The 26,438-nt window shown below is 47.7% G+C and overlaps 5 protein-coding genes across 8 annotated transcripts in view; 2 read left to right on the top strand and 3 right to left on the bottom strand.

Moving 5' to 3' along the window:
• The first annotated feature begins 3,453 nt into the window (after positions 1-3,453).
• Positions 3,454-8,625, top strand: CREB3L4 (cAMP responsive element binding protein 3 like 4). Of its 4 annotated transcripts, XM_024748263.1 has the most exons (10): positions 3,457-3,703; positions 4,128-4,305; positions 4,546-4,792; positions 4,937-5,058; positions 7,029-7,121; positions 7,255-7,361; positions 7,476-7,544; positions 7,653-7,737; positions 7,931-8,027; positions 8,157-8,625. In XM_024748263.1, the coding sequence occupies exons 2-10, from the start codon at positions 4,132-4,134 to the stop codon at positions 8,348-8,350; spliced, it is 1,188 nt and encodes a 395-aa protein (XP_024604031.1). In that variant the 5' UTR covers positions 3,457-3,703; positions 4,128-4,131; the 3' UTR covers positions 8,351-8,625. The 4 variants fall into 4 exon arrangements, with proteins under 4 accessions (XP_024604030.1, XP_024604028.1, XP_024604031.1 ...); XM_024748262.1 differs by having other exon boundaries at positions 3,454-3,703; positions 4,128-4,239; positions 4,546-5,058; positions 8,157-8,405; XM_024748260.1 differs by having other exon boundaries at positions 3,455-3,703; positions 4,546-5,058; positions 8,157-8,405.
• JTB (jumping translocation breakpoint) lies at positions 8,548-11,181 on the bottom strand. Its single transcript, XM_024748264.1, has 5 exons — positions 10,660-11,181; positions 10,469-10,506; positions 10,182-10,264; positions 9,647-9,726; positions 8,548-9,097 (listed from the first exon to the last, which is right to left on the bottom strand). The coding sequence occupies exons 1-5, from the start codon at positions 10,740-10,742 to the stop codon at positions 8,941-8,943; spliced, it is 441 nt and encodes a 146-aa protein (XP_024604032.1). The 5' UTR covers positions 10,743-11,181; the 3' UTR covers positions 8,548-8,940.
• Positions 11,182-14,656: 3,475 nt separating this feature from the next.
• RAB13 (RAB13, member RAS oncogene family) lies at positions 14,657-19,267 on the bottom strand. The gene is made up of 8 exons (XM_024748216.1): positions 19,010-19,267; positions 17,275-17,335; positions 16,363-16,423; positions 16,046-16,123; positions 15,851-15,940; positions 15,665-15,730; positions 15,507-15,560; positions 14,657-15,293 (listed from the first exon to the last, which is right to left on the bottom strand). The coding sequence occupies exons 1-8, from the start codon at positions 19,131-19,133 to the stop codon at positions 15,216-15,218; spliced, it is 612 nt and encodes a 203-aa protein (XP_024603984.1). The 5' UTR covers positions 19,134-19,267; the 3' UTR covers positions 14,657-15,215.
• Positions 19,268-22,235: 2,968 nt separating this feature from the next.
• RPS27 (ribosomal protein S27) lies at positions 22,236-23,864 on the top strand. The gene is made up of 4 exons (XM_024748195.1): positions 22,236-22,326; positions 22,617-22,725; positions 23,292-23,402; positions 23,777-23,864. Exons 1-4 carry the CDS (start codon positions 22,321-22,323, stop codon positions 23,803-23,805), a joined length of 255 nt encoding a protein of 84 aa, XP_024603963.1. The 5' UTR covers positions 22,236-22,320; the 3' UTR covers positions 23,806-23,864.
• A 149-nt stretch (positions 23,865-24,013) lies between these two features.
• NUP210L (nucleoporin 210 like) overlaps positions 24,014-26,438 on the bottom strand; it is an 81,387-nt gene continuing 78,962 nt past the window's right edge. The window contains exons 38-40 of the mRNA XM_024748185.1: positions 25,064-25,165; positions 24,485-24,559; positions 24,014-24,387 (exon numbers count right to left, since the gene is read on the bottom strand). Coding sequence (XP_024603953.1) covers positions 24,287-24,387; positions 24,485-24,559; positions 25,064-25,165 — 278 coding nt within the window. The 3' untranslated portion in view covers positions 24,014-24,286. The remainder of the gene's footprint in view (positions 24,388-24,484; positions 24,560-25,063; positions 25,166-26,438) is intronic.

Below are 26,438 nucleotides of genomic sequence, written 5' to 3'. Positions count from 1 at the left end.
ACTCTCCAACTTCTCTCCCTCCAGCCCTGTGGGCCTCCTTTCTGTTTTCTGTTCTTTGAATGAACCAAGGTATTTTCGACTCTGGACCTTCACTGCTTCCTTAGCCTGGATACTCTTGGCCCACATCACTGTGCTATCCGAATCCTCTTCTAGTTTCATGGGAGGGTAGGGTGCAAAGGAGGAAAATGAAGGGAGGTCAGTCTATTTTTTTTTTTGCAAATGTGAAAAGGCCTCACCTAAAGAAGGGACATGGTGATGCCTCTGAGAAGGCTCTGGAAATGCAGGCCAGCAACTTCCTTAAGAAAAGGGAATATCAGGACTTCTTGGTGGAGGGGGTCTAGGAGAAAAGAATCATACAGGATTCTAAGATCAGGATGTAAGTGAAATGTGGTATTGGTGTCCTGTCACTTAATGAAAGTATCGTTGCTGTTCCAAGCTCTTCATTAAAAGATCAAAATTACTGGGACTTCCCTGGTGGTCCAGTGGGTAAGACTCCACATTCCCAATACAGGGGGCCCAGGTTCGATCCCTGGTTGGGGAACTAAGATCCCACATGCTGCGGGGCAACTAAGCCCACGTGCCACAACTACTGAGCCGACACGCTCTGGAGCCCACACGCTGCAACTAGAGAAGCCCATGCGCCACAACAAAAGATCCCGCCTGCCACAACTAAGGCCCGACACAGACAAAGTAAAAAAAAAAAGTCCGGGGCTTCCCTGGTGGCGCAGTGGTTGAGAATCTGCCTGCCAATGCAGGGGACATGGGTTCGAGCCCTGGTCTGGGAAGATCCCACGTGCCGCGGAGCAACTAGGCCTGTGAGCCACAACTACTGAGCCTGTGCGTCTGGAGCTTGTACTCCGCAACAAGAGAGGCCACGACTGAGAGGCCCGCACACCGCGATGAAGAGTAGCCCCCGCTCACTGCAACTAGAGAAAGCCCTCGCACAGAAACGAAGACCCAACACAGCCAAAAATAAATTACTAATTTTAAAGAAAAGTCCGTATATCGCAACTAAGAAGCCCACATGCCACAACTATAAGCCCACATGACCCAGCAAAGATCCCATGTGCCACAACTATGACCCAGCTCAGCCAAAATAAATATTTTAAAATAAAAAAGATAAAAATTACTATTAGGGAAAACTCCAGATTATTCAAGGGAATAATATGCATGCACTGGTTTGTCTGTCACAAATTATGCTTTCAAGATTACTGTTAATTAGTAAATTAACAAGGAATCATGGACTGGGAGTCAGGACACTTGGGTTCTAGTCCCAGCTCTACCTTAATTTGATGTGTGATCTTAGGCAAGTCATTTTCCCTCTCAGGAGCTTGATAAATCAGGTGGAAGAGGGAAGTTAGACTAGCAGATGATGCCAGAGGTTCCATCCAGTTCTAACAGAGGCTGAGAGCAGTCAGCCCTCCCTATTCACAGATGCGGAACTGCTACCGCGAATACAGAGGGCTGCCTGTACTACATCATTTTACTTAAGGGACTTGAACATTTGGGACTTTGGTGTCCGAGGGGGATCTTGGAACCTATCCCCCACGGATAAGCAGGGACGACTGTATATCTTCCACTTAATCATCTCTACACATGCAGCCTGCAGGAAGCCCTTTGAAAACTTTCTTCCTCTAGGAAAGATCTCAGCAAGGACAGCTCTGCTTTCCTTAGAGCTCTGCATGAATCTAGGAAGCCTGCTTTGTCTCCTCACTACTTGAGCAAGATGCGGGGAGATGAGCAGGAAAGCCAGAGTGGGAAAATGTGAGAAAGCCCCAGCAAGGTAGCTTCGTATAGTACAAAGAATATGGGCTCAGGCATCCAAATCTTGGTTCAGCTACTTAAAAAGTGTGAATGAAAAATGTTGCCTGCCATATGAGTAAACAAAGGATGTTGCAGCCATCAAGCCACTACAGGCGCCTGGTAAGCCCAGAGAGAACTCAGGATGGATAGGAATGGGCTGCCCTGCTGCCAGGCCCTCAGCCACTGCAGCCACCTCCAAAGGTGCACCCTGAGGGACTTGGGATGGGATAGAACAGGAAACTGGCCCTAGAGAGCTAAGGTGTAAATCAAAGGAATAATTTCAGTGAGCCCAAGCTCTTACATTTTCCCATACATAGAGTACTAACTTCATTAACTTGAGATATCTGGTTTTCTTTAATTAATAATAATCCTTTGATGTTCCTAATACCTGGTCTTTGTTGCAAAAACTCCTGTATATCCTGGTTCCTCCCTTACCTCTTTGGAGCAGTCCCTTAGAGCCGTCTGAGAGGCTGCCTCCCAGGCTTGAAGTCCTCAGAAAGACTGACAAATGAAACAATTTTCAACTTTTGGGTTGTACAATGTTTTTCAGTCAACAAGAGTAATCTTGAGAAAGTTACTTAACTTCTTTCTGCCAGCTGTGAGTTGTTATGAGAATTATATGAGTAACATGAAAATACCTGACCATATATCAGTTACTCAATAAATATTAGATCCTGTTCTTGTCTTCACCCTCAGCCCATTTAAATTTTCACGGGACGAATACCAGTTTGAACTCTGGATCAACCCATATTTTTGTGCTTTATTCACTCAGCTATCCTTTATCTGAAGTACTGATGGGGAGGCAGGCAGATGAAAAATCATACCTATATCAGTATTATCCTATATCCATTATTTTATTTAAAGTGAATTCCTGGGTCATCAGTCTCTGGACCAAGGCAAAATGCCCTGAGTTTCGGTATTACTACATTCTAGTCACGTATCTGTCTTCTCATTGGTAAAGTTAGTAAAACATTACCTGCCCTGTCTACCTCAGCGCTGTTGTGTATTAAATGAGGAACAGTGCTTACAAAAAACATTTTGTAAACTATACAAATGCAGGACACATATTGCATATTGTCGTTGGTAATCATGCGCAAAAAATAAGTCATTCCCAAACCAAATGCGAATGATTTTTTAACCTCTTGCAGTTTTCTAGGCCCTTGTCCCTCCGTTAGTTAACAGAGAATCCTGTGAGTGTGCGTATATAAGTGCTGTTCTTTATCAGTAGCATAATGCATGGATTACGGATTTGGACAACCTGCGATTGCGCGACTTTCCGGCCCGCTGAGTCAAAGTGCTGTCACATAACTTGGGTCAACAGGTTATTTATTCCCTAACACTTCGGAGTCACGTGGCAAGTTAAACCAAACCAAGCCTCCGCCCACATTCCGGAAGTTCCCCCGGCGCCCCCCCACACATACCCCACCCCTTCCCTACAGTAAGTCTTCTGGCTCTTACCCTCCCTCGGAACCAAACCCCCGCCAGACAAATAAGTGCTCCGGCCGCATTGGCCCCACTCCTTCTCTGACAGCCCGTTCCGACCAGTTACGGTGGAGCCTGCCTCGAGACGGTAATCCCATTGGCTCAATGCACTACCCCTCAAAAGCTCTGGATGTCTTTAGCGTCCAATCAGACTCAAGTGTGGGAAGAGCGCCACGGGGTGGGGGAAGGGATGCCTCTGTCAGTCTTCGGCAATCCTATGGACTCTTCCCTCCTTTGTTTTCAACCCCGCCGTGGTTTCTCGCCTGTAAAACTGACGTCCAGAGGACAGGCACTCAAGCGTCCTGTGCTCCAGTCACAGCCATCTCTATCCTTCCTGAGGAGCCAGCAAACCCTCAGGAAGATTTGCTATCGCTAGGAGAAGCTGAGGCAGAAAGGGCAGGCTGCTGTTTTAAGACCGGTTTGTGCACGCTCCCCCTCTTAACCCCCTGCTCCAGCTACTGCGCCCGTATCGTGGCTCCTGGCTAGGTGCAACCCACTTACGTAGTGTAAGGCTGGGGCGGGGTTTGGCTAGGCAGGTCCAGGATGCGAGATCCTGGAGGAAAGAAAAGGTGTAGTGTTTGGGGCCGTCAACGGGCTAGGCTGGCTTGGCAGGGCTGGGCTCTTCGGAACAGGTAATACCCAGGGGGGTGCCTGTTGGTCTGAACCAGAGAGATAAGGCCGAAGGCGAGAGCTCCGGGTGACAGGTGAGGGGGCTGCACAGGTGAGGAAGGGGGATAATGGAAGAGGGAGAGGAGCCCAGAAACTGTGGGGGGTGGGGGAGGGGGAGAGCCATCATTCTCCTTCTGCAACTGCCCCCCTTCCCCCGCCATGCCTCCCCGCAGAAGCATGGATTTCAGAACCCCTGACCTGCTGGAAATGTGGCTGGAGCCTCCAGAAGACGTCTTCTCAACAGGATCCTTCCTGGAGCTGGGACTCCATGGTCCACCTTCAGAGGTCCCAGTAACTAGGCTACAGGAACAGGGGCTGCAAGGCTGGGAGTCCAGTGGGGGCCATGGCTGTGTGAGTGTGATGAGTGGGAGTGGGTGTGGGTTGAGACAACTCTGTGGTAAGAAGTCCAAGAGGCTTCAGCTTCCACTTAGAAGTCTGAAGACAGAGCCCCTAAAATAGACATGAGCTGTAACTATACTTATGTCCAAGGACAGAAGGGACTGAAACTGAAGCATGAAGGATCTAGTTTTGACGTTAGATAGGACTTCCAGAATTCTTCCTTATACACATATACACCCTCTTCTACTGTAGGGTCTTCAAGAGAGTGAGCCTGAAGATTTCCTGAAACTTTTCATTGATCCCAATGAAGTGTACTGCTCAGAAGCATCTCCTGGCAGTGACAGTGGAATCTCTGAGGATCCTCGTCATCCAGACAGTCCCCCTGCCCCCAAGCCACCCAGTTCCCCTGCCCTCTATGAGGTTGTCTATGAGGCAGGGACCCTAGAGAGGATGCAGGGGGAAGCTGGGCCAGCTGTAGGGCTCATCTCCATCCAAATAGGTCAGTGTTCTTTGTGGGAAGCGGACAAAGGCCCTTCAGGTCCAGCCCTAACCCTGGGGTTAAGGGAGTTTCCCCAACCTGTGCCACTACCCAGGGCCTGCGGCCATCCATCTCCTTTCTCCCAGCCACCTATGTTTCCCTCAGATCAGTGGAGCCCACCATTTATGGTGCCTGATGCCTGTGTGGTCAGTGAGCTGCCTCCCGATGCTCATGCCCACATCCTGCCCAGAGCAGGCACTGTAAACTCAGTGCCTCCTGCAGCCCTGGTGAGTCCTGGGGGTCAGCTGGGTTCAGTACTCCCTGGTACACAGAACTGGGGAGAAGGGGATGAGGGAGGGGAAAACTGATGCTGAACACTGTCTTTGCCCTAACTTTTGTGGCATCAGGCCTGAATGCCAGGGAGATGTGGGCAACTTTAAGAGCAGGAAAAGACAAGAGAGACAGAATCCCTTGGGGGTAAGGGGGTGATGCCTCAGTTAAGGAGAGGGTGGGCTGAGGGAATCCAGGGATAGGGTTTGGAGAAAGCCCAGGCCCATGAGCATTGTCTGCTCAGCTAGGGCCATCGTCTCGGCTTTGGGTCAGGATGTGGAAATGTGACAGGCCACCTGGGAATCCAACTGGTTACTGGGCACAGAATGTAGAAGCAACTGCAACTACGTTTTTTACTGGAACAATGGTTCACCAGGCACCCACTGCCCGTGGTTACAGTGTAGGGGAGTAACACATCACATACCTTCCCAAGGCTAGCTGGGCTGGTTCCTGCAGCGGGGATGAGGAGGGGGTCTTGCCTAGGTCACTGTTCCTCCCTTTATCCTGAAAAGAACTCCTTGTGTGCAAAAAGCAGGGAATAGGTTCTAGCCTCCCTGAAAATCTGTGGTTGAAGCTGAGACCAGAAGCCAAGCCAAGCATCTTAGAATCTTGGGCTGAGGAATCTTAAAAAGTCTGAGGCATCTAAATTTGAGTGTGCATCAGAAACACTGGGGAGTTTGTACTGGACCACCAGGGAAGTCCTGGTTTGGTTTGGTTTTGGTTTTGGTTTTGTCCCTGGTGGCTCAGTGGTTAAGAGTCCGCCTGCCGATGCAGGGGACGTGGGTTCGTGCCCCAGTCCGGGAAGATCCCACATGCCGCGGAGCAGCTGGGCCCGTGAGCCGTGGTCGCTGAGCCTGCGCGTCCGGAGCCTGTGCTCTGCAACAGGAGAGGCCACAACAGTGAGAGGCCCATGTACCGAAAAAAAAAAAATAATAAAATAAAATAAAATAAAACCCTCTAGGGGAATTCCCTGGCAGTCCAGTGGTTAGGACTCTGCGCTTCCACTGCAGGGGGCACGGGTTCCATCCCTGGTCAGGAACGAAGATCCAGCAAGTCGCACGGCGCGGCCAAAAATACATACATACATACATAAATACCTCGACCTCATTTTTAGAGATTTTGATTAGGTGGATTGGGAGGGACACCCCTCTAACGATTCACCAAATAGTCACAGAGGCAAGAAGGGAACATCAGAATAAGGCAGAGTTAGAAGTGGTTTAGCTAAAAGCCAAAGACCATCAACAGGCAAAAGCAAATTCCTCTTGAGTCACAAAGTGAAGCATAAATCTTTCAAAAAGAAGTATTAGTTAGAAAAGCAAGTTACTCAGTTGATGGGCTCACATTAACCAGACACCTGTCTATGTTCCCCACATACTTTGTTATGAGAAGTTGTTCAGTCTGGTTGCCTTTGGGGAATTCTTTGAGAGGGGACAGAACTTCAGTCTGAAAGGTAGGGCTCAGCCCCTAGGGGAGGATGGGCCATCGCCCCAGGGATCTCCTTGTGGTTGGCAGGTCATGGTAACACTGTGCCAAGCTGAAGTTAATGGCTGACAATCATCTGCCTGCTGTAAGGTCAAGCAAACCCTACCTTAGTGAGTTACTCCACATCCTCTTCTAATACCCACAAGGTCTGCACAAATGTGGACCAGAATAGGCCCTTCCTAACTTGCTGTGATTGCCAAGGTCTTAAGTCTGTGGGCAAAAATATGACAAAACCACCTTTCTCCCTTGTCAGCCTCAGGAAGTCCCTGTGGTTTAATCAACAGTCTGTCTGCATGAAGGTCCCTGCCCCTCATCTCATTTTACGGTTTGTTATTCCTCAGTGCAAATAGGAAACTCTCTCCAGGAGGCATGCAAGGGGAACAGCATGAGTACTGAAAATGGGATGACCCTCTCTCCATTCTCATCTTCTCTCGTCCCCCACCAGCTGCCCTGTCAAACCTTGTTCCTGACAGAAGAGGAGAAGCGTCTGCTGGGACAGGAAGGGGTGTCCCTACCCTCTCACCTGCCCCTCACCAAGGTAACACGCTTCCCCAAAGGGTATCGTAACCCAGCGGCTCTACCATGGCCTCTGAGGAGCCAGGATAGCAGGGGAAGAGTTGAGGAGTTGGGGGAGGTTAAGGGCCCAGGACTGACACACCCTGGGCCCCCAGGCAGAGGAGAGGGTCCTCAAGAAGGTCAGGAGGAAAATCCGTAACAAGCAGTCAGCTCAGGACAGTCGGCGGCGGAAGAAAGAGTACATCGATGGACTAGAGAGCAGGTATGTTTGGACTCACATTTCTGGATTCACGACTGGGCCCCCTTCCTCACCAAGGCAGGCAAGGTCAGGGACTCATGATTACAGAGCCTTATCCTACCTTTCCACCCTTCCTAGGGTGGCTGCCTGTTCTGCACAGAACCAGGAACTACAGAAAAAAGTCCAGGAGCTGGAGAGGCACAACATGTGAGTGAAAACATAGTGCGTGTGTTGGGGTAAGGGTGCAGCACACAGGGATACCGTTCTCGGGCCCTGGCTCCCGGGAGATCTAACTCTTCATCCCTCGTTTCCCAGCTCCCTGGTGACTCAGCTCCGCCAGCTGCAGATGCTTATTGTTCACACCTCCAGCAAAGCTGCCCAGACTAGCACTTGTGTTCTGGTACCATTAATCTACTTCCCATCTCCCCTGCCACCTCCTCCGTCTTCTGCCAGGCCGCCATCCTGATGCCCCCACTCCATAGCCAGACCTATCTTCCCATCCCTGATGACCCCAACCGCCCCCTAGTCACTCTGCCCTCTGCTCCCTTCCCTTATTGTCCCCACAGCCCAAATGTCCTCTTGCTTCTTCCCAGATCCTTCTTTTCTCCTTGGCTCTCATCATCCTGCCCAGTTTCAGCCCCTTTCAGGGCTTACCAGAAGCTGGGCCTGAGGATTACCAGCCTCATGGAGGTGAGAGGCAAAGGCAGGAAAGGACTCTATTTTCCAGAGTAGTCAAGAAGTGGGAGGGAGGTCCTGTTCTGTCTAGGATCCCCAACTAAGGGAGCACTATTCTACTGCCCTTTTTCCTTCACCCCACAGTGATTTCCAGAAACATCCTGACTCACAAGGACATGACAGAAAATCTGGAGAATCCAGCAGTGGAGTCCAGATTGGAGGGGCCACCTGGGGCCAAGGGTATAAATGGCTCAACAAGGACACTGCTTGAGAAGACAGGAGGGAGGGCAGGCCCCAGCAGGCACATCAGAACTGTGCTGCATGCAGATGAGATGTGAGCTGTAACACTTCCTGGCCCACTTCCCAATCACAATAAGGAATCCAGGGCTCCGCTGGCTGTGGTTCTGCTTCCTCCTGGGTTTCCCACTCAGGGCTGTTTGGCCTCAGGGGTCTGAATCACATCAGGATGCCCTAGATGTCTGTACCCCATGGCTCAGTCTGCCTATGTCAAGGGGCACCTCAAATACTTTTGTCATGTATCTGTGATTTTATTTCTTCTTTGGGGATAGGGTTGAGGGGAAACTGACATTTTGGCTGAGAAATAAATTTTTTTTTTTGCTAAAATTGTATCCTGACAGTTTTAAGTAATAGTAGAAGAGATAGGAAGATAGGTACCTGGTAAACTGGGGCCTAAAGTTGCCACCCCCTTTCCCTCTCTACCCCCATGACTTCCTGCCCCAAACCAAATTACACTAGGGAAGGAAACGATTTTACTCTTTTTATTCTGCTCATTAATGATTTAGATGAGGAAGATGGGAGAAAGGGGGTGCCACCACAAGGTTCCAGAGAACCAGGGGCACGAGTCAGTTCATTCCCCTTTCTGTCTGAGGTAGGGTCTCTAAGACCCAGATGAAAGGGGAGGAGGTAGCTATATGGACTCAATTTGCTTCCGGACCTTTTCCAGCGCCTTTCTGTCCAGTTGTCGCTGACGAACAATGACAAGGCAAGCAAAGACCAAGGCCACACCTATGACAGTCCCTTCGAATTTCCAGAATAAGTGTTGTTCCATCAGAGCTGAGCGGCAGCTGAGGGCAAGAAAAAACAGTTATCCCCAGGGAAGACCAGACTGCCTCTCCCTCTAATCTCCCTCCTGTTTCATCCTCACCAAGATATATCTGAGGAGAAAAGAGGAAACCAGCGTCAGCCTTCTAAAGTGTTGACAGTACAGGGAATTCCCTGATGGTCCAGTGGTTAAGACTCCGCGCTTCCACTACAGGGGGCACAGGTTCGATCCCTGGTCGGGGAACTAAGATCCAGCATGCCGCATGGTGCGGCCAAAAATAAAAATAAAGGGTTTACAGTACATTAATCCCATTCAAATATTTAATTTATTTTCTGGTGAGATAAGCAGAGCTGGTATTAACCAGTTTTAATGATGAGAAAATATGGCCAATAATACAGTGCTGAGGAGTAGAGCTGGGACTTCGGTTCAAGTAATTGGCCTCCAAATCCCCTCCCCTTTCCAATATGCCATGCTACCTCCATACAAAGAGGAAGAGGCAGGACTATCTACCTAAAGTCACAGAAGCAAAGGAGGTGATCTAGGAGGATTCAAGAAGAGAAAGAGCACTTGCCTTTTGAACTCGCTCCTCTTAGTCGAGCTGCATGTGATTTTCTCCACATACCCTGTGGAACCACACTCGGGGGTGGTTTTCTGCCAGGAGGAAAGGACCAAAGCACTTGTTAGGAAGGGGCAGTGGGAGAAACAGGAAGGCTGCCATTCAGAATGGACAAGGTGTCCAAGTGCTACGGCTCAGAGCTGGTAGGCAACAGAGAACTAATGAAGAGTTCTCACGGGGGTGATGAGGTGGTGGTTACAGGATGAGAAGTACGTGTTACTAAGAACACTTCAGGGTCAATAGTCTATGAGAGGCAAGGGCAGGTTCCAGAACCTACTAGATTAAAAATGAACAGAACACGGTTATTAGCTGGACGTTGCCATTAACTTGGAAAGAAAAGGGCACATTTTCAGGGGCAAGACCAGTTTAGATTTGGACTCACACTGAGACTGCAAGGAAAAAAGACGAAAAAGACAATGCAAAGGCATACTTAGACAGACAGTCCCTGTCTGATTCGATGTAAGACGAAGGGGAGAGAAAACATACTCACAGCCTGGAAATTAGAACATGGAGCACACTCTTCCGCCACCACAAACTCTTCCACCAGCCAGCACGGCAAATTTGAGGTGCTCACTAGAGAGGGAGAGAAATGCAAGCCCCAGACCTCGTTCAGAAAATATTTCTCCCCTAAGTTCTGCCCATCAACTTCCCAGCACAGCTGAATGCCCTCGCTCCACGTGGTGCCGCCCTTTTCCACCTGATCTCTAGGTATATGGGAGGAGGTCAAAACAAAACAAAACAACTATAGGGGCGTCGGGTTCCCAGACCATCACCCACCTGACAGCTTCTCCTCCCGCACGGGAGCTTCTGCTTGGCTGAAGCGGGTGAGGGGGGGAAATGGGCAAAAGTCAGAAGCCAGAAAACAGGGAACCTCCCCCCACCCCACCCCCACGGTCCAGGGACACAGGGGGCGGGGACGATCCGATCCTCCCGTCCCCTCCTTTTCCCTGCCCTCAGCCCCTCCTTACCAGAGCCTTAAAGTGAAAGCGCAGAGCAACCAGCAGAGGTGGCGGCCCTGGGGGAGGCCACGCCTCCCCGCGCCCGCTGGCATGGAGTGCTCAGTGTCCCACCTGTCGGGACAGAGGGACCTGCCTGACTGGCCTCCTGCCTCGGTCGGAACGCAGAGACCGCGCTTACACTGCAGTCCTCGGGGAGGTTCCAAGTCAGGGCTGCGAAATGCTGGGGTTGCCTATCAGATCAAAGGCTCTGTCAGTACGCCCCCATGGTCACGGCGAGAAAAGGCAATACGCATTTGTCGGGTCCATGAGCTTCCTTCTTCGGACTGGTATGGTCCTCACAGAAAGCCGAGGGGGCGTAGAGCCTAGCACCTCCTCCGCTCCGCTTCCGCTCCCGGCGCGGCCATCTTGCGCGCGGAGGATCCTGGGCGTGGGCAGGTTTTCCAGAGCTAGGCCAGTCATCGGAAGAAGAGGCCCTTGGCTTGCCTGATGGGCCTCGTAGTCTTCCGCTCGCTGCTCCCTGGGAATTGGATCTCCCTGCATGTGTGCAGCGAGATGCGACCCATTGGCTCGGCGCACCGTTGCATTATGGTCCTGGTAGTCTTTTGCCGGAACCGAGAAGATGGTGGCTGTCAGGCTTGTGGTCCTTCTCGATGCTCCATGGGCTTTCGCCTTTTTGCCCCTCTGGGCTACGTGAACAGCGAGACATGAAAAGGAACTATACGTCGCCCTCTCAGGACTTTCCTCCCTCTTTAAAATCCGAGGACTCACCATTAAGCATCAGGCTTTCCGATACCCCGCCCCCTTCCCGCCTCGAACGATGGTCTAGGGGAGAAGCTGGGTTGGCGGTCCAGGGATGGAGGTGAAACTGCACTTCCTCCTCCCTCCAGGGGCAGGAATACCAGAGGCTCTCTGTGAATGAAGCCTTCCCCTGTCTCCGGGCTCCCACTCAGCTCTACTCAGATGTCACCTTCTCGCGTGTTAATTGCTAAGTTACTCCCCAGAACCGGTCCTTTGAATAACCTCCTTAAATGTTCTCAGCTCTCCCTTGCTCCTACCTAATGCAATCAGAAGAGCGTGAGATTTGAAATCCCAAGAAGCGTTGAGTTTAGGTTCATAGGTTCAGGTGCTTATTAGCTACGTGACTTTCGGACGGTATCTGGCAGTCAATGTTCTGTGGAAAATGGAAATGCTAATGTGCATTTTCTAGGTCTTTTTTTTTTGCGAGATGCAAATGAAATATGTATGAAAATCCTTTATTCTCTTCTAATTATATTGCCTCACATTTCTATTGTACTTTTTGAATTCAACGTTTAACTCATTTTGATCCTTTTCAGTAATCCTGAGGAATCAGAGTTGATATTATACCTATTTTATGAATAAGCTCAGAGTGTGTCACTTGTCCAAGGGCACACAGCTAGTAGGAGAGCTGCGACCTAAGCCTAGACTTTCAATCCCCAGGCCACAGACTTGTGCCTTTTTTCCCTCCCCATGGAGCCAAACCTTGACATATATCCAGAACTGCAACGACTTGACCCACATTCTGGGTTCATGCTTTACTGTCTGGTAATGTATTAGTCACTATCCTAATTCTGCCAGAAATTTCCTCCTAGTTTTACATACATGTATGTCTGCAGCCTCTCAGACAACTGGACTATGAGTTTAGTTTTCGTAGTTGCTCAGTAGATAGATAGGAGGTATTTAAAATAAACTTCATATAAATCTAGGCACTATTAATAATCTGTATCCCACTTCTTAAGATCAAAGTACTTATCCCCGGGCTTCCCTGGTGGCGCAGTCGTTGGGAGTCTGCCTGCTGATGCAGGGGACACGGGTTCATGCCCCGGTCCGGGAAGATCCCACATGCCGCGGAGCGGCTGGGCCCATGAACCATGGCCACTGAGCCTGCGCGTCTGGAGCCTGTGCTCCGCAACGGGAGAGGCCACAGCAGGGAGAGGCCCACGTACCGCAAAAAAAAAAAAAAAAGTACTTATCCCCATGCTTTCTTCTTTTTTTTTTTTAAATTTTCCCATGCTTTCTTCTTAACTCTGCTCCACACTCTTCTCCCTCAGGAAGTCTTTCTAGCCTAAAGATCACAGCTACTCCCCTCCCCCCACAGCCCTAAGAGCTAGCGCACTTTTGGAGATCAACAGTATATCTGGTGCTACATCCCATAAATTCTCTCTTCCCAGCAGACTAAAATCTGGCTGCTCAAGAGCAAGAACTAACAGACTGGAAAGATCACTGGGCGGGAGTTGAAAAAACAACCACCACCTGGTGAGGGCTGAGCTTTAAGTTTGTAACTATTTGTTCCTTTAAGTTATTATTTGTCTGTATATGTCAATAGTTGTATGTTATAGAAAGTAGGATATGGGGTTTTTTCCCAGTATTTTTTAGCCATAATAAAAGTTTTAGCTGAAATACTGTATTCTGTTACTCCTTACCCAATCCCACTGTGCCTCATGACAAGCTGGAAGATTTTGTAAGATCTCACTTCCAGTAGCCATACCAAGCAACTGAATAGGGTCTCCGTGCTGAAACTGGATTTTAAAATATCTGCTCTGGAGTATGATAAAGATGTTGGTCAGTCTTTTTCCTGGGATTCACAAAATGCAAGTCTTTCCTCATCTCCTGAGCAAATTAAACTAGTTGAGCAGTTGACTACAGAGCTCACACATAAGCCACAGATAAGGATCATCACCCCATTGAAGCTTGGATACATAATACATTTATCAAATTATTTTCCACATTTTTCAAATTATTTTCTGAGTCCTTTTCCTGGCACTGTCAGACTTTTTTCTGAGTGTTGTCTTTTACCAACAGAAACAGCAGCACACAAAAAGGCTTTGCTGATAGCTCCAGGGTTGTACCATCCACTTCCACACTGCAGGCTTGGGGATTTCTTAAATGCCTTGAACATCATATCCATGAATAAAACTTCTAATGGTACTTTGTCTAAACCAAATCTGACATTTTCATTATCCTGATAAAAGATCAAGTCTGTGAGATAACTTTGCTGTTTAAAAATACTGCGTAGGGGCTTCCCTGGTGGCGCAGTGGTTGGGAGTCTGCCTGCCGATGTGGGGAATGCGGGTTCGTGCCCCGGTCCGGGAAGATCCCACATGCCGCGGAGCGGCTGGGCCTGTGAGCCATGGCTGCTGGGCCTGCGCGTCCGGAGCCTGTGCTCCGCAGCGGGAGAGGCCAGAACAGTGAGAGGCCCGCGTACCGCAAAAAAAAAAAAAAAAACCTGTAAGAGTGAAAGGGGTCTACGTATACTTAAGGGAACTCAAGTCTAAGGTTTTGGGGTTTTTTTTGGCCACACCATGCAGCATGCAGGATATTAGTTCCCTGACCGGGGATCAAACCTGTGCCCCCTGCATTGGGAGTGGTCCCAATGGGAGTGGGAGTCTTAACCACTGTACCACCAGGGAAGTCCCAAGTCTAAGTTTCTTTTTCGTGGTTCTTTTGCATGCCAATAGTTTTGTTTCTTTGTTATTCAGTAGTTATGGGCAGTTTTTGTTAAATTTTACTAGTACCTTTTCTAGTAAGTACCACCCAGAGGTTATATTAACTTGACCATTGTGCTTGGCACATAGTAGATGCTCAATAAATATTTATGACTAAATGAACCTCTTCTGTGTCTCATTTTCCTCACCTATAAAAGCAGATAATAATGCTTACTAGTTACTGAAAGGGATTCCTGGCAGAATCAAAGATGCTAGCAGAAATCACTGGATAAGAAATACTGGTTCTGCTATTTCCCTGAGGCTAGGGTTGTCACTCCTCTGGGGAGGCCCAAGAAAGAGTCCTGCTCTTTTAGAATCTCCTGGACAAGACTCTGCACACAAGGATCCTCTAAATCCCATGCTGGAAAGAGGATGTCCAGACCTTCAGTTTCAAAGAAACTCTGCTCCTTATTTCCCTCATCAATTAAACAGCTGGGGAAGGGAGAGCTGTAGGATTAGGCATCCCAGGAACTCAGCCAGATTCAAGCAGACCAACAACCTCAGAGAGACAAGAATTAGGTTTATGAGTAGAGAGCAATTCCGACAATGATGAAAGTTACCCAAACCAGGGACGTTTGTGCAAATGGTGGCCTTTAATACTGAGAAAGACCATGCAGAGTGACAGGATAGGACCAAACCTTCAGACGGTGGTGCTAAGCCAGCCTCTCATAGGACCCTAAAGCCTGCTCCAGTAACAGAATAAATCAATTATTTATTTACATTTATATTTGCCCTGGAAACCCAGAGAAGGTCTGAGGCTTAGGGCCATCGATCCTTCCTTTCCTCCTCCCTCTCTTCCTACCTCCTTTTCACCTTCTTTCACTTTCTCAATTCTTTCCCTTCTTCTTGCCTCTCCTTCCCTCTCTAGTCTACCTCCTTCTTTTCCTCTCTCCTCCTCACTCCTTCCTTTTTTTCTTCTCCATATTCTCCCCATTCTTCCACCATCTACCCATCTCTATCCCTCCAAGCCCCACGTGCTACTTCTCCCCTGCCCGGCCCCTTAGCCCTGCCTCCCTCAGGTTCAGCCTCCAGGCTTAGGGCGGATAGGCAGAAGGGGAGTCCTCAGCCCAGGGAGCACTTGTTGGTGTTCTTCTTGTCACAAGTTTTCAGGTCAGTGCTGGAGGGCTTGTTGCTGTTTCCCTAGAGGGAGAAAGGTACAGGGGTCAGGGTGAGAATGCCTAGCTGGGGTCTGGGGTCACCCTCGAGGGCAGTCTTAGCACTGCTCTCCTCATCAGTTTTTACTCCCAACGCGCGCGTGCACGACACGCACACGCACACATGCACACACACACACACACACACACACACACACTCACATGCACAGTTGTACTTAGCCCAGCAGAACCAACTCACTGATCTCCGGCCTCCTGACTTGAGTAAGATGTCCCGGGCCAGGGAACTGAAAGCCTAATGGGGAAAGTAGAGATTGATCAGAACAGGTTAGAGGGGAGGATAAGTCTATCTTCCAATACCTCGTCTCTTTGAGGGATGAAGGATGCGGTGTGTCTCACCTCATCTACATTCATGCTGGATTTAGCACTTGTCTCGAAAAATCGGATTCCATGCTCCCGAGCCAACTGCACGGAGTGAAGCGGTAAAAAGAGAGTTGGATGAAGGGCAGCAGCCGAGTCCCTGCAATCTGGCCTCATATTGGCCCTCCTGGCCCAGTTCTAGAACATTGCCCAGCCTGCTCTTACCTTATCGGCCTGCTCCTTCTGGACCTTCCTCTTGGCCTCCATATCACACTTGTTCCCCAGTAAGAGGCGCTCTACCCCAGCCGAGGCATTCTGGGACAAGAGGTAAGAGTTAAAGTTGGATCCTGCTCATTTTCACAGTCTCCTTCATTCTCCAGGTTCTACCCAATTCCCCTGTCTCTCTGGGAGGGTCCTCACCTCTTTGATGCTCTTCATCCAGTTCTGAATATTCTCGAAGGATTTCTCATCTGTGATGTCATATACTAGGATAATGCCCTGGGGAATGGCAGAGTTCACAATGGAGCCTTGTACCATATTCCCCTGTTTAGGCTTCCCACTGCCCTCTAAGTGACCCTGCAAATTCTATCCACAAGTCTAATCACTAGGCCACATGGGGCCTTCTGCAACCCATACTGTGCCCCTCCCCATTTTTCTCTGCCCCAACTCCTGTCCCTCTATATTCATACATTCTAGTGCCTCATGCCTCATCCCTTGTCCAGAACCACACTTCATACCATGGCTCCACGGTAATAGGCAGTAGTTATCGTCTTGAATCGCTCTTGGCCAGCTGTGTCCCTGAAGAGGTGGAATATTTCATGGGGTGGGATACAGGGAAGAGGTCTCCAAAGAGAGACTCCTACCCCCACCCCCTAAGAATTTAGCTTTTGCAACTGAAAGGAACAGAATTAGGAAACAGTAAAGGAAGAAAGGGATAAAAGACAGTTGAGCTGATACCGAGTGATGGTAAAGGCCTAAGAAACAGGTCTTTCTGTTTTATTCATTGTTTACTCTGTGCCAAGCACTGTGTATATATCATTTTATTCGTGTCATTGTATGTAATCTTAACTCTATCCTTGTGAGACATGTTTTATTGTCTCTATTTTACAAATGAGGAAACAGATTTAGAGAGGCCAAATAACTGATGAAGGTCATTCTGTACCAGAACCAGGATTGAACCACATTCTCCTCTTATCTGTTGAATCAGAATGCCTCCATCAAGCCTTTTACCACTTGACACCCTTAGGGTCTCCAGCTTCCTCAGGGCAGTCAGGTCAAACCTCTACACTTGGCCTTATGGCCTCTCCACTAGACTGAGAGTCAAGTCTTAATTCTGCTATTTGCTATTTAACCGTTTAGAGCCTGTTTCCACATTATAGTTCAACAGACAATTGATCTAGCTAGACAGTTGCCAAGTTCAGAGGATGCTCCAGGTCCAGGAGAGGCAAGAGAATTACAAAAAAGCTGAAAATAGTTGAGTAAGCAGGAAGAGAGATGAAAGGACATCTGAATGAGGTGACAGAAATGGATTAGAAAAGGTACTGGAAGGAGCATTGGGAAAGGGAGAGAAGTGAAGCTAAAAAGAAGAGAAACACCTATAGGAGGTAAATGAGGAAGTCTGGCTTAGGAGTCCTGAGGGATTCACTCACCAGACTTGCAGTTTGATCTTTTTCCCCTCTATATCCACAGTGCGGATCTTGAAATCAATTCCTAGAGGTGGAGAGTGTACACTGAATTTGAGACATGCATGTACATGCATGTAAAAGTGTGTGGTGAGAGGGACAGGAATGGAGCAGTGGCAGTGCCAGAAATTCTACAGGGCAGGCACTTGGGAAGCAATCTTGAAGGAAGTGTAAAACTAGGGGGATTTTCTCAAAGCTGTATTTGTATAGCAAGCATATTGTTTTTACTTAGATTTTACAGGCTTTGTAGGGGAGAAGGTGATGAAAATTCTGCAAGGAGGCTTAAGGCCTCTAAGGCACTTATATTGGGTCCGCTTAGCCATGCCAGCTGACAACTCTCTCAATTCAATCTGTCTCCCCCAAAATATTACTTTCAGATTCCTTTTTCTTTCTGTTTTCTTAGAACCCTCTACTCCCAGTTCTCCCACCTACCCTCCTGGCCCTACAGGGTAAAGAGCAAGGAAAAAGGTAACTGATGACAGTCTATGTGAATTAACTAGTAGGCCAGGCTTGGAAACAAGAAAATTTGAGGCTAAACAAGATTCCCCCAAGACTGAATTAGGAGAGAGGAGCATTTTTCTCTCCTCTTTCTAACCAGAATGTCTTGATACTCTCCTTGTCTTATTTCCCAGGCCAGAGGAGATTAAGAATGATGAGGGGGGGCTTCCCTGGTGGCACAGTGATTAAGAATCCACCTGCCAATGCAGGGGACATGGGTTTGAGCCCTGGCCCGGGAAGATCCCACATGCCGCAGAGCAACAAAGCCCATGCACCGCAACTACTGAGCCTGCGCTCTAGAGCCCGCGTGCCACAACTACTGAGCCCGAGTGCCACAACTACTGAAGTCCGCGCACCTAGAGCCCATGCTCTGCAACAGGAGAAGCCACCGCAGTGAGAAGCCTGCGCACCTCAAGGAAGAGTAGCCCTGCTCGCCGCAACTAGAGAAAGGCCGTGCGCAGCAACAAAGACCCAACACAGCCGAAAATAAATAAATTAAAAAAAAAAAAGAATGATGAGAGGGGAGGAGGGGAGACAACGTTCTTAGTGGAAACTTGTGCACCTCCCCCAAGCCTGAGGAGGCTGAGTCACCAGGCTGACTCAGAGACCCCAAAAGTCCCCTCACTCTGGCTTCCTCACCAGGCTGACTGCATATTCCTGATCACAGTCCTTGGGCCACTCTCCAGCATACCCAGCCACTCTGTTCCATCTTCCCCAACCCCTATTAAGTTGAGGGGCAGGGAGACTGCAAAGTAGATGGTAAGGTGGGAATGCAATGGGAGAGTATGCAAACTCAGTGGGACAGAAAGAGGCTGGCAGAATTGGGAGACAGATGTTCAGGGAGAGGGGATACAGGAAATGTGGAGAGTGGATCAAGAGTTCTAGGTGGATGGGGGTGGGGGAAGAGGAGCTGAGAGGGAAATAAAGAAGGGTTCATGTGGTTTTGGGGAGACAAGGGAAACAGGTGGTACCAAGAAAATAAGGGGCTGACACAACTGAGGAGTAACCTGGAGGTCTCAGAGAGGTTAGAGGTTTGGGTACTATCCGGAGACATATAAGGGCGATGGGTCTGAGACGGGGTTCAGGGACTGGAGTTCAGAAGCCTGACTCTAAGGGGACTTAAAAGTGGGCCACAAGTAATCCAAGAGCCTGAGGATGAGGGCATGGGGGAGTCGGGGATCTAGGGTATGGCCAGTGGGCTCACCGATGGTGGAGATGTAAGTGTTGTTGAAGTTGTCCTCTGCAAAGCGAATGATCAGACAAGTCTTGCCCACCCCTGAGTCCCCGATCAGCAGCAACTTGAAGAGGTGGTCGTAGGCTTTGGCCATGGCGGACACTGGGGGTGCCGGGAGAGGGGTGGGGAAGCGCCGTGCACTGGTAGGCGGGATTGGAGGGTTGGCAAACAGAGCGGCCCCGGAGCCCAGGCCAGGAAGTTTTCCTCCCTCTCCGCCCAGGCTCCGGGAAAAAGGAGAGGCGGCACTCCTCTGGGCCCCACCCCCTGCCCGCCCACCCCTTTCTGCTGGCCAAGGAGGCCAGCCTGGACTTCTGCTCTCTTCCAACACTGGCCTGTCTCCCTAGCCATTTCCCATAGCTTTTTGCTTACTATCGTCCCCCTTTAAAAAAAAAAATTATTTATTTATTTATTTACTTATTTTATTTTTGGCTGTGTTGGGTCTTTGTTGCTGCGCGCGGGCTTTCTCTAGTTGCAGCGCGCGGGCTTCTCATTGCGGTGGCTTCTCTTGTTACAGGCTCTAGGCGCGTGGGCTTCCGTAGTTGTGGCACGCGGGCTCAGGAGTTGTGGCACACGGGCTTAGTTGCTCTGCGGCATGTGGGATCTTCTGGACCAGAGTTCGAACCCGTGTCCCCTTCACTGGCAGATGGATTTTTAACCACTGCGCCACCAGGGAAGCCCCCGTCCCCCCTCTTTTGGCTTCACTCTTCCAGTCTGAAGCCAGAGACGCTGGGGTGATGTGAAGTAGAAGTTTAATCAAAATGACCAGGGGAAGAGGAATTTTAGAGGAATTAAGGGAAAGGGAAGTTTGGGGGAATAAGGGTAAAGGCCAGGACAGCACTGGGAGTTGCCAAAAATTGGGGACTGATTTTTGGAGGGGCGACTCAGGGAAAACAGAATCCTTCTGGGGCAGTTCTAGAATTCTGGTGTTAGTGTTCCAAGCCCTTAGTTTTAGAATCCCAATTCCTTTTGAAAAAAGCGGGATGCCTGGAGTTGGTGGCTATTCGTTGAGTCAGTCTGCCCCCTGGTGGAACAGAGTGAAAATTAAAAGTAATTACACTATAGAAATCAGCACACACACACACAGAGACACACACACACACACACACATCCCAAGGCGCGCGCCAGCGCGCGCCCACACACACGCACACACACACACACGCAGACTTCACCTAGACACATTCTGGAGCTTCATTTTGAACAGTCTTTCTTCTGGGACCCTGTGTGTGAATTCTCTGACATGCCAGCTCAGGAAGACAGAGATTGGGACTACAAATGTCTGGTCTCGTTCTTTTCATGAGATCCGGATCTTTTAACACAGCCCTGAGACAGTACTCCTGACACCCCACTGAACAGACTGTGAATGTGTAGCCTTGGCAACCAGGAAGCTGAAATATGGAGAACACAGCTATAAAGAAACAAATTTATCTTTGCCTTTGGAAAAAATTACTCAAAATATCTGCTTTTCTAATAGCAGATCAGTAGAATAGTTCCTGTATAAGGATAGTGTACTGGTTGTGAGAAGACATCTCTTGTCACTTCACTTATCCTCGTTACCTTGTGTGCCAATGTTCCTCCTTTCTCAAACACAACTATTCAATCCCCTTTTGTCCTTTATCTCACCAGCCATTATGTCTTCAAGCTGTATTACCAATCTTGAGTGTCCTCTATTTCTCGCTGTCCAAACCATCTCTCTCCAGCCCTTTAAATTACTCTTCAATGTTCATGGATTGTTCTGATTAAAACTCCATCAATTCTTTTTCATTTCATTTTATTTTGTCTGGATCTGGACTCTTCATACCCAGCAATATATTATTCTTTTTCACCTCTCTAAATTGTACTTATGCTGCTGTATACCTGCTTTCACTGGAGCCTCATCTCCATAGTACTCTCCCCCTAGCTCTCTGAGCTTCTGCAACAATGCCTTCCCCCCCCCCCCCATTTTTGCAGGTGTTTTTTTCCCCCCCCCCCCAATTTTGGCAGGTTCATTCGGTCTCTGGTTTTATATTCACAAGCTCTTCCCTCAGCCTAGAATTCTATTCCCCCAAACTGCTGCTTGGTTGATTCCTTGTCTTTCAGATTTCAGCTTAAATGTCACTTCCTCAGAGCTTTTTCTCACCCATCAGTAGTGTGCTGGAACCAATCCTTAGTGGCTCATGAGAACAGATTGTGCTTATCTCTTTCCAAATCCGTGTTTAATGATATCACATTGATAGTATGAAATTGGCCACGGTGGGAGTATTTACGCCATTGAAATTAGCATATTTAACCCCTTCCGTATAGTCAGGTGTTAAACGTTTACCAGTACAGTCTTGACTAGAACTCACATCCCTTGCCCTATTCCATTCCTTTGGAATTAAACAGGTCCCCAGATGCCATTTGGGTCATCTTCGCCCCTCCTTTATGACAAATGGACATTCTAACCCTTTGATCATTACTGTAGAAGACCATGATTTGTTCTTCATTTTTTCTTCTCATTCCCTGTCAAGAGTGTCGATGCTGCCAAGATTAGAAATCTTGGAAAGGCGGTGCTGGTGAAAGTGTGGGGGAAAGGATGTGGGAATGTAAACTGGCACAACCTTTTTGGAAGGCGGTTTAGTAGCATACTCTGGACAATTTGTTTAATGCCTCTGGACATCACTTTCCCCACCTGTAAAATGTGGATAATAATAGTATCAACCTGATGGAATTGTTGTGACGATTAATTAACATGTGAAAAGCAGTCAGAACAATGCACAAATAAGTACTACATAAGTGAGTGATGTAATTAGTATTAGAGGGAAAGATGGAAAGGAGAGAATAAAATTTAACAATGGTTAGCCCTAGGAATAGGCTGGAGGTGTGGAAAATATGAGGACTTCCTTTTTTTATGTTTACATTTCTGAATTAAAAATGGGCAAACTAAACCAATTGAAAAAAATAGTAAAGAAATTTAATAAGTCCCAGACATGGCTCAGTCTCGCTGTTTTCCTAAGCAGTTCCCATTGTTAAAGTGCAGCGCGAAATTTAAAAATTGTCCATTTACCCCTTAATAGAGATCAAACGCTGACCTTAAGAAAACATGCTCACTCTCTCAACATGGCGACTCATCTATGTTCTGTCATTTAGAGACCTTCCAAAAATGGCAGCCCCCTCCTCGCCCCACCGCCCACACACCGTGAGAGAAGGACCTTCCCAACATGGCGGCAGAAGGCCCAGGCGTCACTTCCTGCGGGACGGCGGATTTAAGGAGCAGAATTTCCGCTTTCGCTCCTTTCCGACGGTGACGACCTCCTCATGAGAACATGCCTGTGAGTTCCTTGGTGCAGGTTTCCGTGGAGATCTCGCTCTTCTGTCCGCACGCTCCCCTCACGCTGACTTCGGATCGCAGAGGGCTCTCACTTGCTCTCCGCACTTTGCAGAGGCCCATGGGGCCTTTTGCATAGACAGGAGCGGAAAGGCGATAAGATGGCGGCCCAGCTGCGCAGACAGCAGGGGCGGCGAGGGGCGAGCTCTCCCCGGTGTGTGGCAGTGGGGGCTGTTTTCGATCATCCCGTGTTCGCCGATGGTTTCTAAATCTCTGCATTTCTGCCTCTCTTAGCTCGCAAAGGATCTCCTTCATCCCTCTCCAGAAGAGGAGAAGAGGAAACACAAGAAGAAGCGCCTGGTGCAGAGCCCCAATTCCTATTTCATGGATGTGAAATGCCCAGGTGAGGAGATAACTTGCAGTAGTGGGGAAAGCACTGGACCCCAAGGAAAAAGGTATCCTTGAAACGGTTCTGATTTCTTAAAATTTGAATGTTTGAGATGGGTAAAATTTTGCATTTCAGGAACAGTGATCCATAGTGATCTCCCTTCAAAACTTTATGTGCAGACCCTAACATTTCTTTGTGTTGAGAAACACTGGAATGTTACGTTGGGTTTCTGCTGTGGTCATTTATATACTTGTACCTGGAGACAAGGGGGTGGATACGTTGACCAGTTACTGAGCCGCTCCCCTCACCAAATAGAGGATTGTCTATATTTTAACTCTCGGATAGTTTTTTTGGATGATGGTGGTAACGCATTAACAAAAAAATCATAGGTGGGGGCAGATAGTCCAGGTTGCTCTTAAGTTGGTTTTAATGTATACCTAGAGCCAAGTAATCGATTTAGAATAGGAAAGTAAATTTCAAGCATTTACATAACATGCTTGTTTTACAGTTAATACATGACAGCATATGTTTAAATGGATAAAAGTTTGGGGAAAATAGGGTAACTCGATGTTTTTTCACAGGATGCTATAAAATCACCACCGTCTTTAGCCATGCACAAACAGTAGTTTTGTGTGTTGGCTGCTCTACCGTCCTCTGCCAGCCTACAGGAGGAAAAGCAAGGCTTACAGAAGGTAAATGGTTTAATTAATGTTGTGATTTTGGGGTTTGAATCTTGAGAGAGGTCATGTATAATGTAAATTATCAGGCTGTCTTGCAAAGAGGGTTGGGTTTGATAGTCTTTTTTTTCTCTCTCTCTTTCTCCAAAAGCATAATTAGAAAGCACTAATCTCAGTGCTTCTGTCTAAGGCTGGGGTGGATGGGTGATAAAAGGGGCTTCATATGAACTGAAGCTGATGTTGTCTTTAAGTGAGTAGGTAGGAGCTAAAAGAGTTGAGAAAACTACAGATGTAGGTTTCCTGTGGGTATCAGGCATCATTTTGTTTTGTAGGGGTGGGACAGGGTAAGTAGGCTGCTGTCAGTTAACCTTCGGAACTTATTCTTGCAGGGTGCTCTTTCAGACGGAAGCAGCACTAAAAGCCCCTGGAATCAGGATGAATGGGAAACCATCCGAATAAACACATTTTGGATACGTCCTGTTTATTGTCTTGTTTTACTGCTAGGAAGTTCCTACCTCACGTATTCAGGGGCAATCAGAAGAGTGGACTGTAGAGTCACTTGGGGCAAGTAAGTGGCAAATACTTAAAAAGTCCATTTGGGACATTCCTATCCGTAGGCTTATTGAATAAATCTGCAGAGCTTGGTTAAAAACTGGAATGGTACATAAATGGGGTACTTGCTTTCACTTTTATGTTTTCTTAGAATTAAGAACTGACAGTTGATCTTTAAAACGCGATCCAGCACACCACTTTAACACAAAACAGCTTAGGATCCTTTATTTACAGTTCTCAGAAGGCTTGTTTGGAGGCTTATGAGTGCAGAGGTTGCTGCTAGGCTCCTGGTCTAGGGCTAGAAATTTCCAGCCCCCTGCAGTTAAGGGGACTTGTCCAAGCAGAGGTTAGTGCCTTGTACTCCAAAGCCAATGTTGTAGCCGACGCTGCGCTGGTGGGGGTTGTGGACTCATGAAGGGAGGGGGAGAACGTGTGGATGTGTAAGAACCTAGAAGTAAAGGAGGAAGGGAGATAGATGAAGGGTGAATAAAAGTGAATGAGGATGATACCTGAGCTTTTCAGTGATAAAGATGGTGATTCTTTACCTGGTTGTGGTGCACCTAGAGTTGGTACATAAACAACTGGAACTGTCTGTATCTTGTTTAGGAAGGCATTGTATGCTGGAAAAAGAGTAAGGGAGATGTCACCAAAGAGAATTGTTTTCACTGGAGGAAGGCCTTAAGGGGGCAAGTATTGCTATAAAAAAAAAGGCTTCAAATTAAATAATTATACTTACAGGAAATTTTTATTCAATGAGTCTTAGAGGTATTCCAACTTCTGGTTGAGAGATGGGAAATGCACATGTAGATGATAGTACGTGTTGTGTTGCTTGAATCATCTCTAGCTATGTGTTTGAGCAAAACTAGCTATAATCTAAGGTTTAGCAGTAGTTTCCACTTCTGTGTGGTATTTGTTGGCCACATGCAGTTCATTGCTTCCTAGTAAGTTGGGTGGGATCTTTGGTCCACTAGTGACTAGGGTTAGGGAGGCTAAATCAGTTTCAATTGCATGTCCCAAATTAGATGTGATAAACAGCTAATTTTCATCCTCATTTAGTTTGTGAAATAAAATGAAGGCAGTTTCCAAGTCAAAAGGCCACGGTGCTGAATATAAGGACTTCTTACCTAGAAAGAGGAAAGCTGTTGGTGCCAACACCGCAAAGAGGGTAAAGAAAATCTGGTAAGAACCCATGAGCTTCTGGAGGACACGTGAATCTTCACATTGATCTACACATTGGCAGAATAAAAGAAGATTATAGTTATCCAGGACAGATGTTGCATTTAAAAACTTGTGTGGTCCTAAGAGTATCTAGCTGAAATAGTCAAAACCCAGCCCTCTAGGAAATTCTTTTGCTTCTTACCAGATAAAAAGGGGTGAACTGAACTTAGCTCCTCTTACCTTTTTTTGGTTTTTTATCTCTCTAACAGTAAATTACAATTCTTGAGTCTTATTTCTTTTCAGCTTACAAAAGAATATTTAAATTCTTTGCCACTTTAAAATGCCTGTTACCTTTCCTGTGCACTTTAATTCCATGTGACTGCTTTCCGTCACCAAGTTTGTGATAGTCTATGGTGATTCAAGTTCTCCTTTTAATCCCTCTAACCTGAATGAAGTATTTTGTTGGATCACCAATAACCTCTTAAATCCAGGGGCTACTTGTCCTTTTTTATTCAGGTACATTCTGATATGTTTATAAACTTGTCCTCAATAAAACTTCAGACTTCTGTGTTTGAAGCATGCTTGGCACTTGCCTTTGGTTATTTCAAACTTTTCAGTGTCTAGAAATGAACTCTTCCCTGCCCCACAAAACTGCCTGAATTTAACTGGCCTTCCCAGGTAAACTGTCACCAGGCCCTTGGACCTAGTTCCTATTCTGCATCCCTTACATAGGCCCTCTACCTCTGGGCTCTTAACTGGTCTTACCTCTCACCAGACTCTGTTTCACAACTGTTGTAACAACTTCACACTGTTTACAAACTGCTTCACTCTGAAGACTAATTAGAGGTTGCTTATTAGTAGAAACAAGACTATATTAATCCTTGATCAGGTCCCACTGTTGGGAGTCCCAATAAAACTTAGGCACGTTAATTTATAGCACCCCTTTGTTCTGGCTGCATTGAACTAATTCCTGTCTTAGTTGGGCCCTGTCTTTTTAAAATATTTATGTATTTGGCTGTGCCGGGTCTTAGTTGCGGCACGCGGGATCTTTTTAGTTGTGGCATGCGAACCCTTAGTTGCAGCATGTGGCATCTAGTTCCCTGACCAGGGTTCAAACCGAGGCCCCCTGCATTCGAAGCGTGGAGTCTTAGCCACTGGACCACCAGGGAAGTCCCTGGGCCCTGTCTTAAATCTGATTTCTGCAAGTAGGGACCATGCTTGGGACATAACAGTAGGCACACACTTGTATGAATGAGCTGAAGGTTGGATGTTTGTATCTAAAGACTCCCACCCACTGTGATGGTACTGTTACACTGCTTGTCCTTTTTTTTTTTTTTTTTT

The sequence above is a fragment of the Neophocaena asiaeorientalis genome, unplaced genomic scaffold (genome assembly GCF_003031525.2).
Source record: "Neophocaena asiaeorientalis asiaeorientalis breed wild unplaced genomic scaffold, Neophocaena_asiaeorientalis_V1.1 scaffold76, whole genome shotgun sequence".
NCBI lineage: Eukaryota > Metazoa > Chordata > Mammalia > Artiodactyla > Phocoenidae > Neophocaena > Neophocaena asiaeorientalis.
The sequence above is the reverse complement of the archived record's forward strand: the minus strand, read 5'-3'. Positions and strand labels throughout refer to the sequence as shown.

Coding starts and splice junctions, on each gene's coding strand:
- CREB3L4 (XM_024748260.1), top strand. CDS start 4,132: ATGGATTTCAGAACCCCTGACCTGCTGGAAATGTGGCTGGAGCCTCCA. Junction 7,545..7,652: donor GAGCTGGAGAGGCACAACAT/GTGAGTGAAAAC, acceptor CTCGTTTCCCAG/CTCCCTGGTGACTCAGCTCC. Junction 7,738..7,930: donor AGACTAGCACTTGTGTTCTG/GTACCATTAATC, acceptor GCTTCTTCCCAG/ATCCTTCTTTTCTCCTTGGC.
- JTB (XM_024748264.1), bottom strand. CDS start 10,742: ATGCCAGCGGGCGCGGGGAGGCGTGGCCTCCCCCAGGGCCGCCACCTC. Junction 10,507..10,659: donor GCTTTCACTTTAAGGCTCTG/GTAAGGAGGGGC, acceptor CACCCGCTTCAG/CCAAGCAGAAGCTCCCGTGC. Junction 10,265..10,468: donor GCGGGAGGAGAAGCTGTCAG/GTGGGTGATGGT, acceptor CTCCCTCTCTAG/TGAGCACCTCAAATTTGCCG.
- RAB13 (XM_024748216.1), bottom strand. CDS start 19,133: ATGGCCAAAGCCTACGACCACCTCTTCAAGTTGCTGCTGATCGGGGAC. Junction 15,941..16,045: donor GGATGAAGAGCATCAAAGAG/GTGAGGACCCTC, acceptor CTCTTGTCCCAG/AATGCCTCGGCTGGGGTAGA. Junction 15,731..15,850: donor AGAAGGAGCAGGCCGATAAG/GTAAGAGCAGGC, acceptor CACTCCGTGCAG/TTGGCTCGGGAGCATGGAAT.
- RPS27 (XM_024748195.1), top strand. Junction 22,726..23,291: donor CATGGATGTGAAATGCCCAG/GTGAGGAGATAA, acceptor GTTTTTTCACAG/GATGCTATAAAATCACCACC. Junction 23,403..23,776: donor AAAAGCAAGGCTTACAGAAG/GTAAATGGTTTA, acceptor TTATTCTTGCAG/GGTGCTCTTTCAGACGGAAG.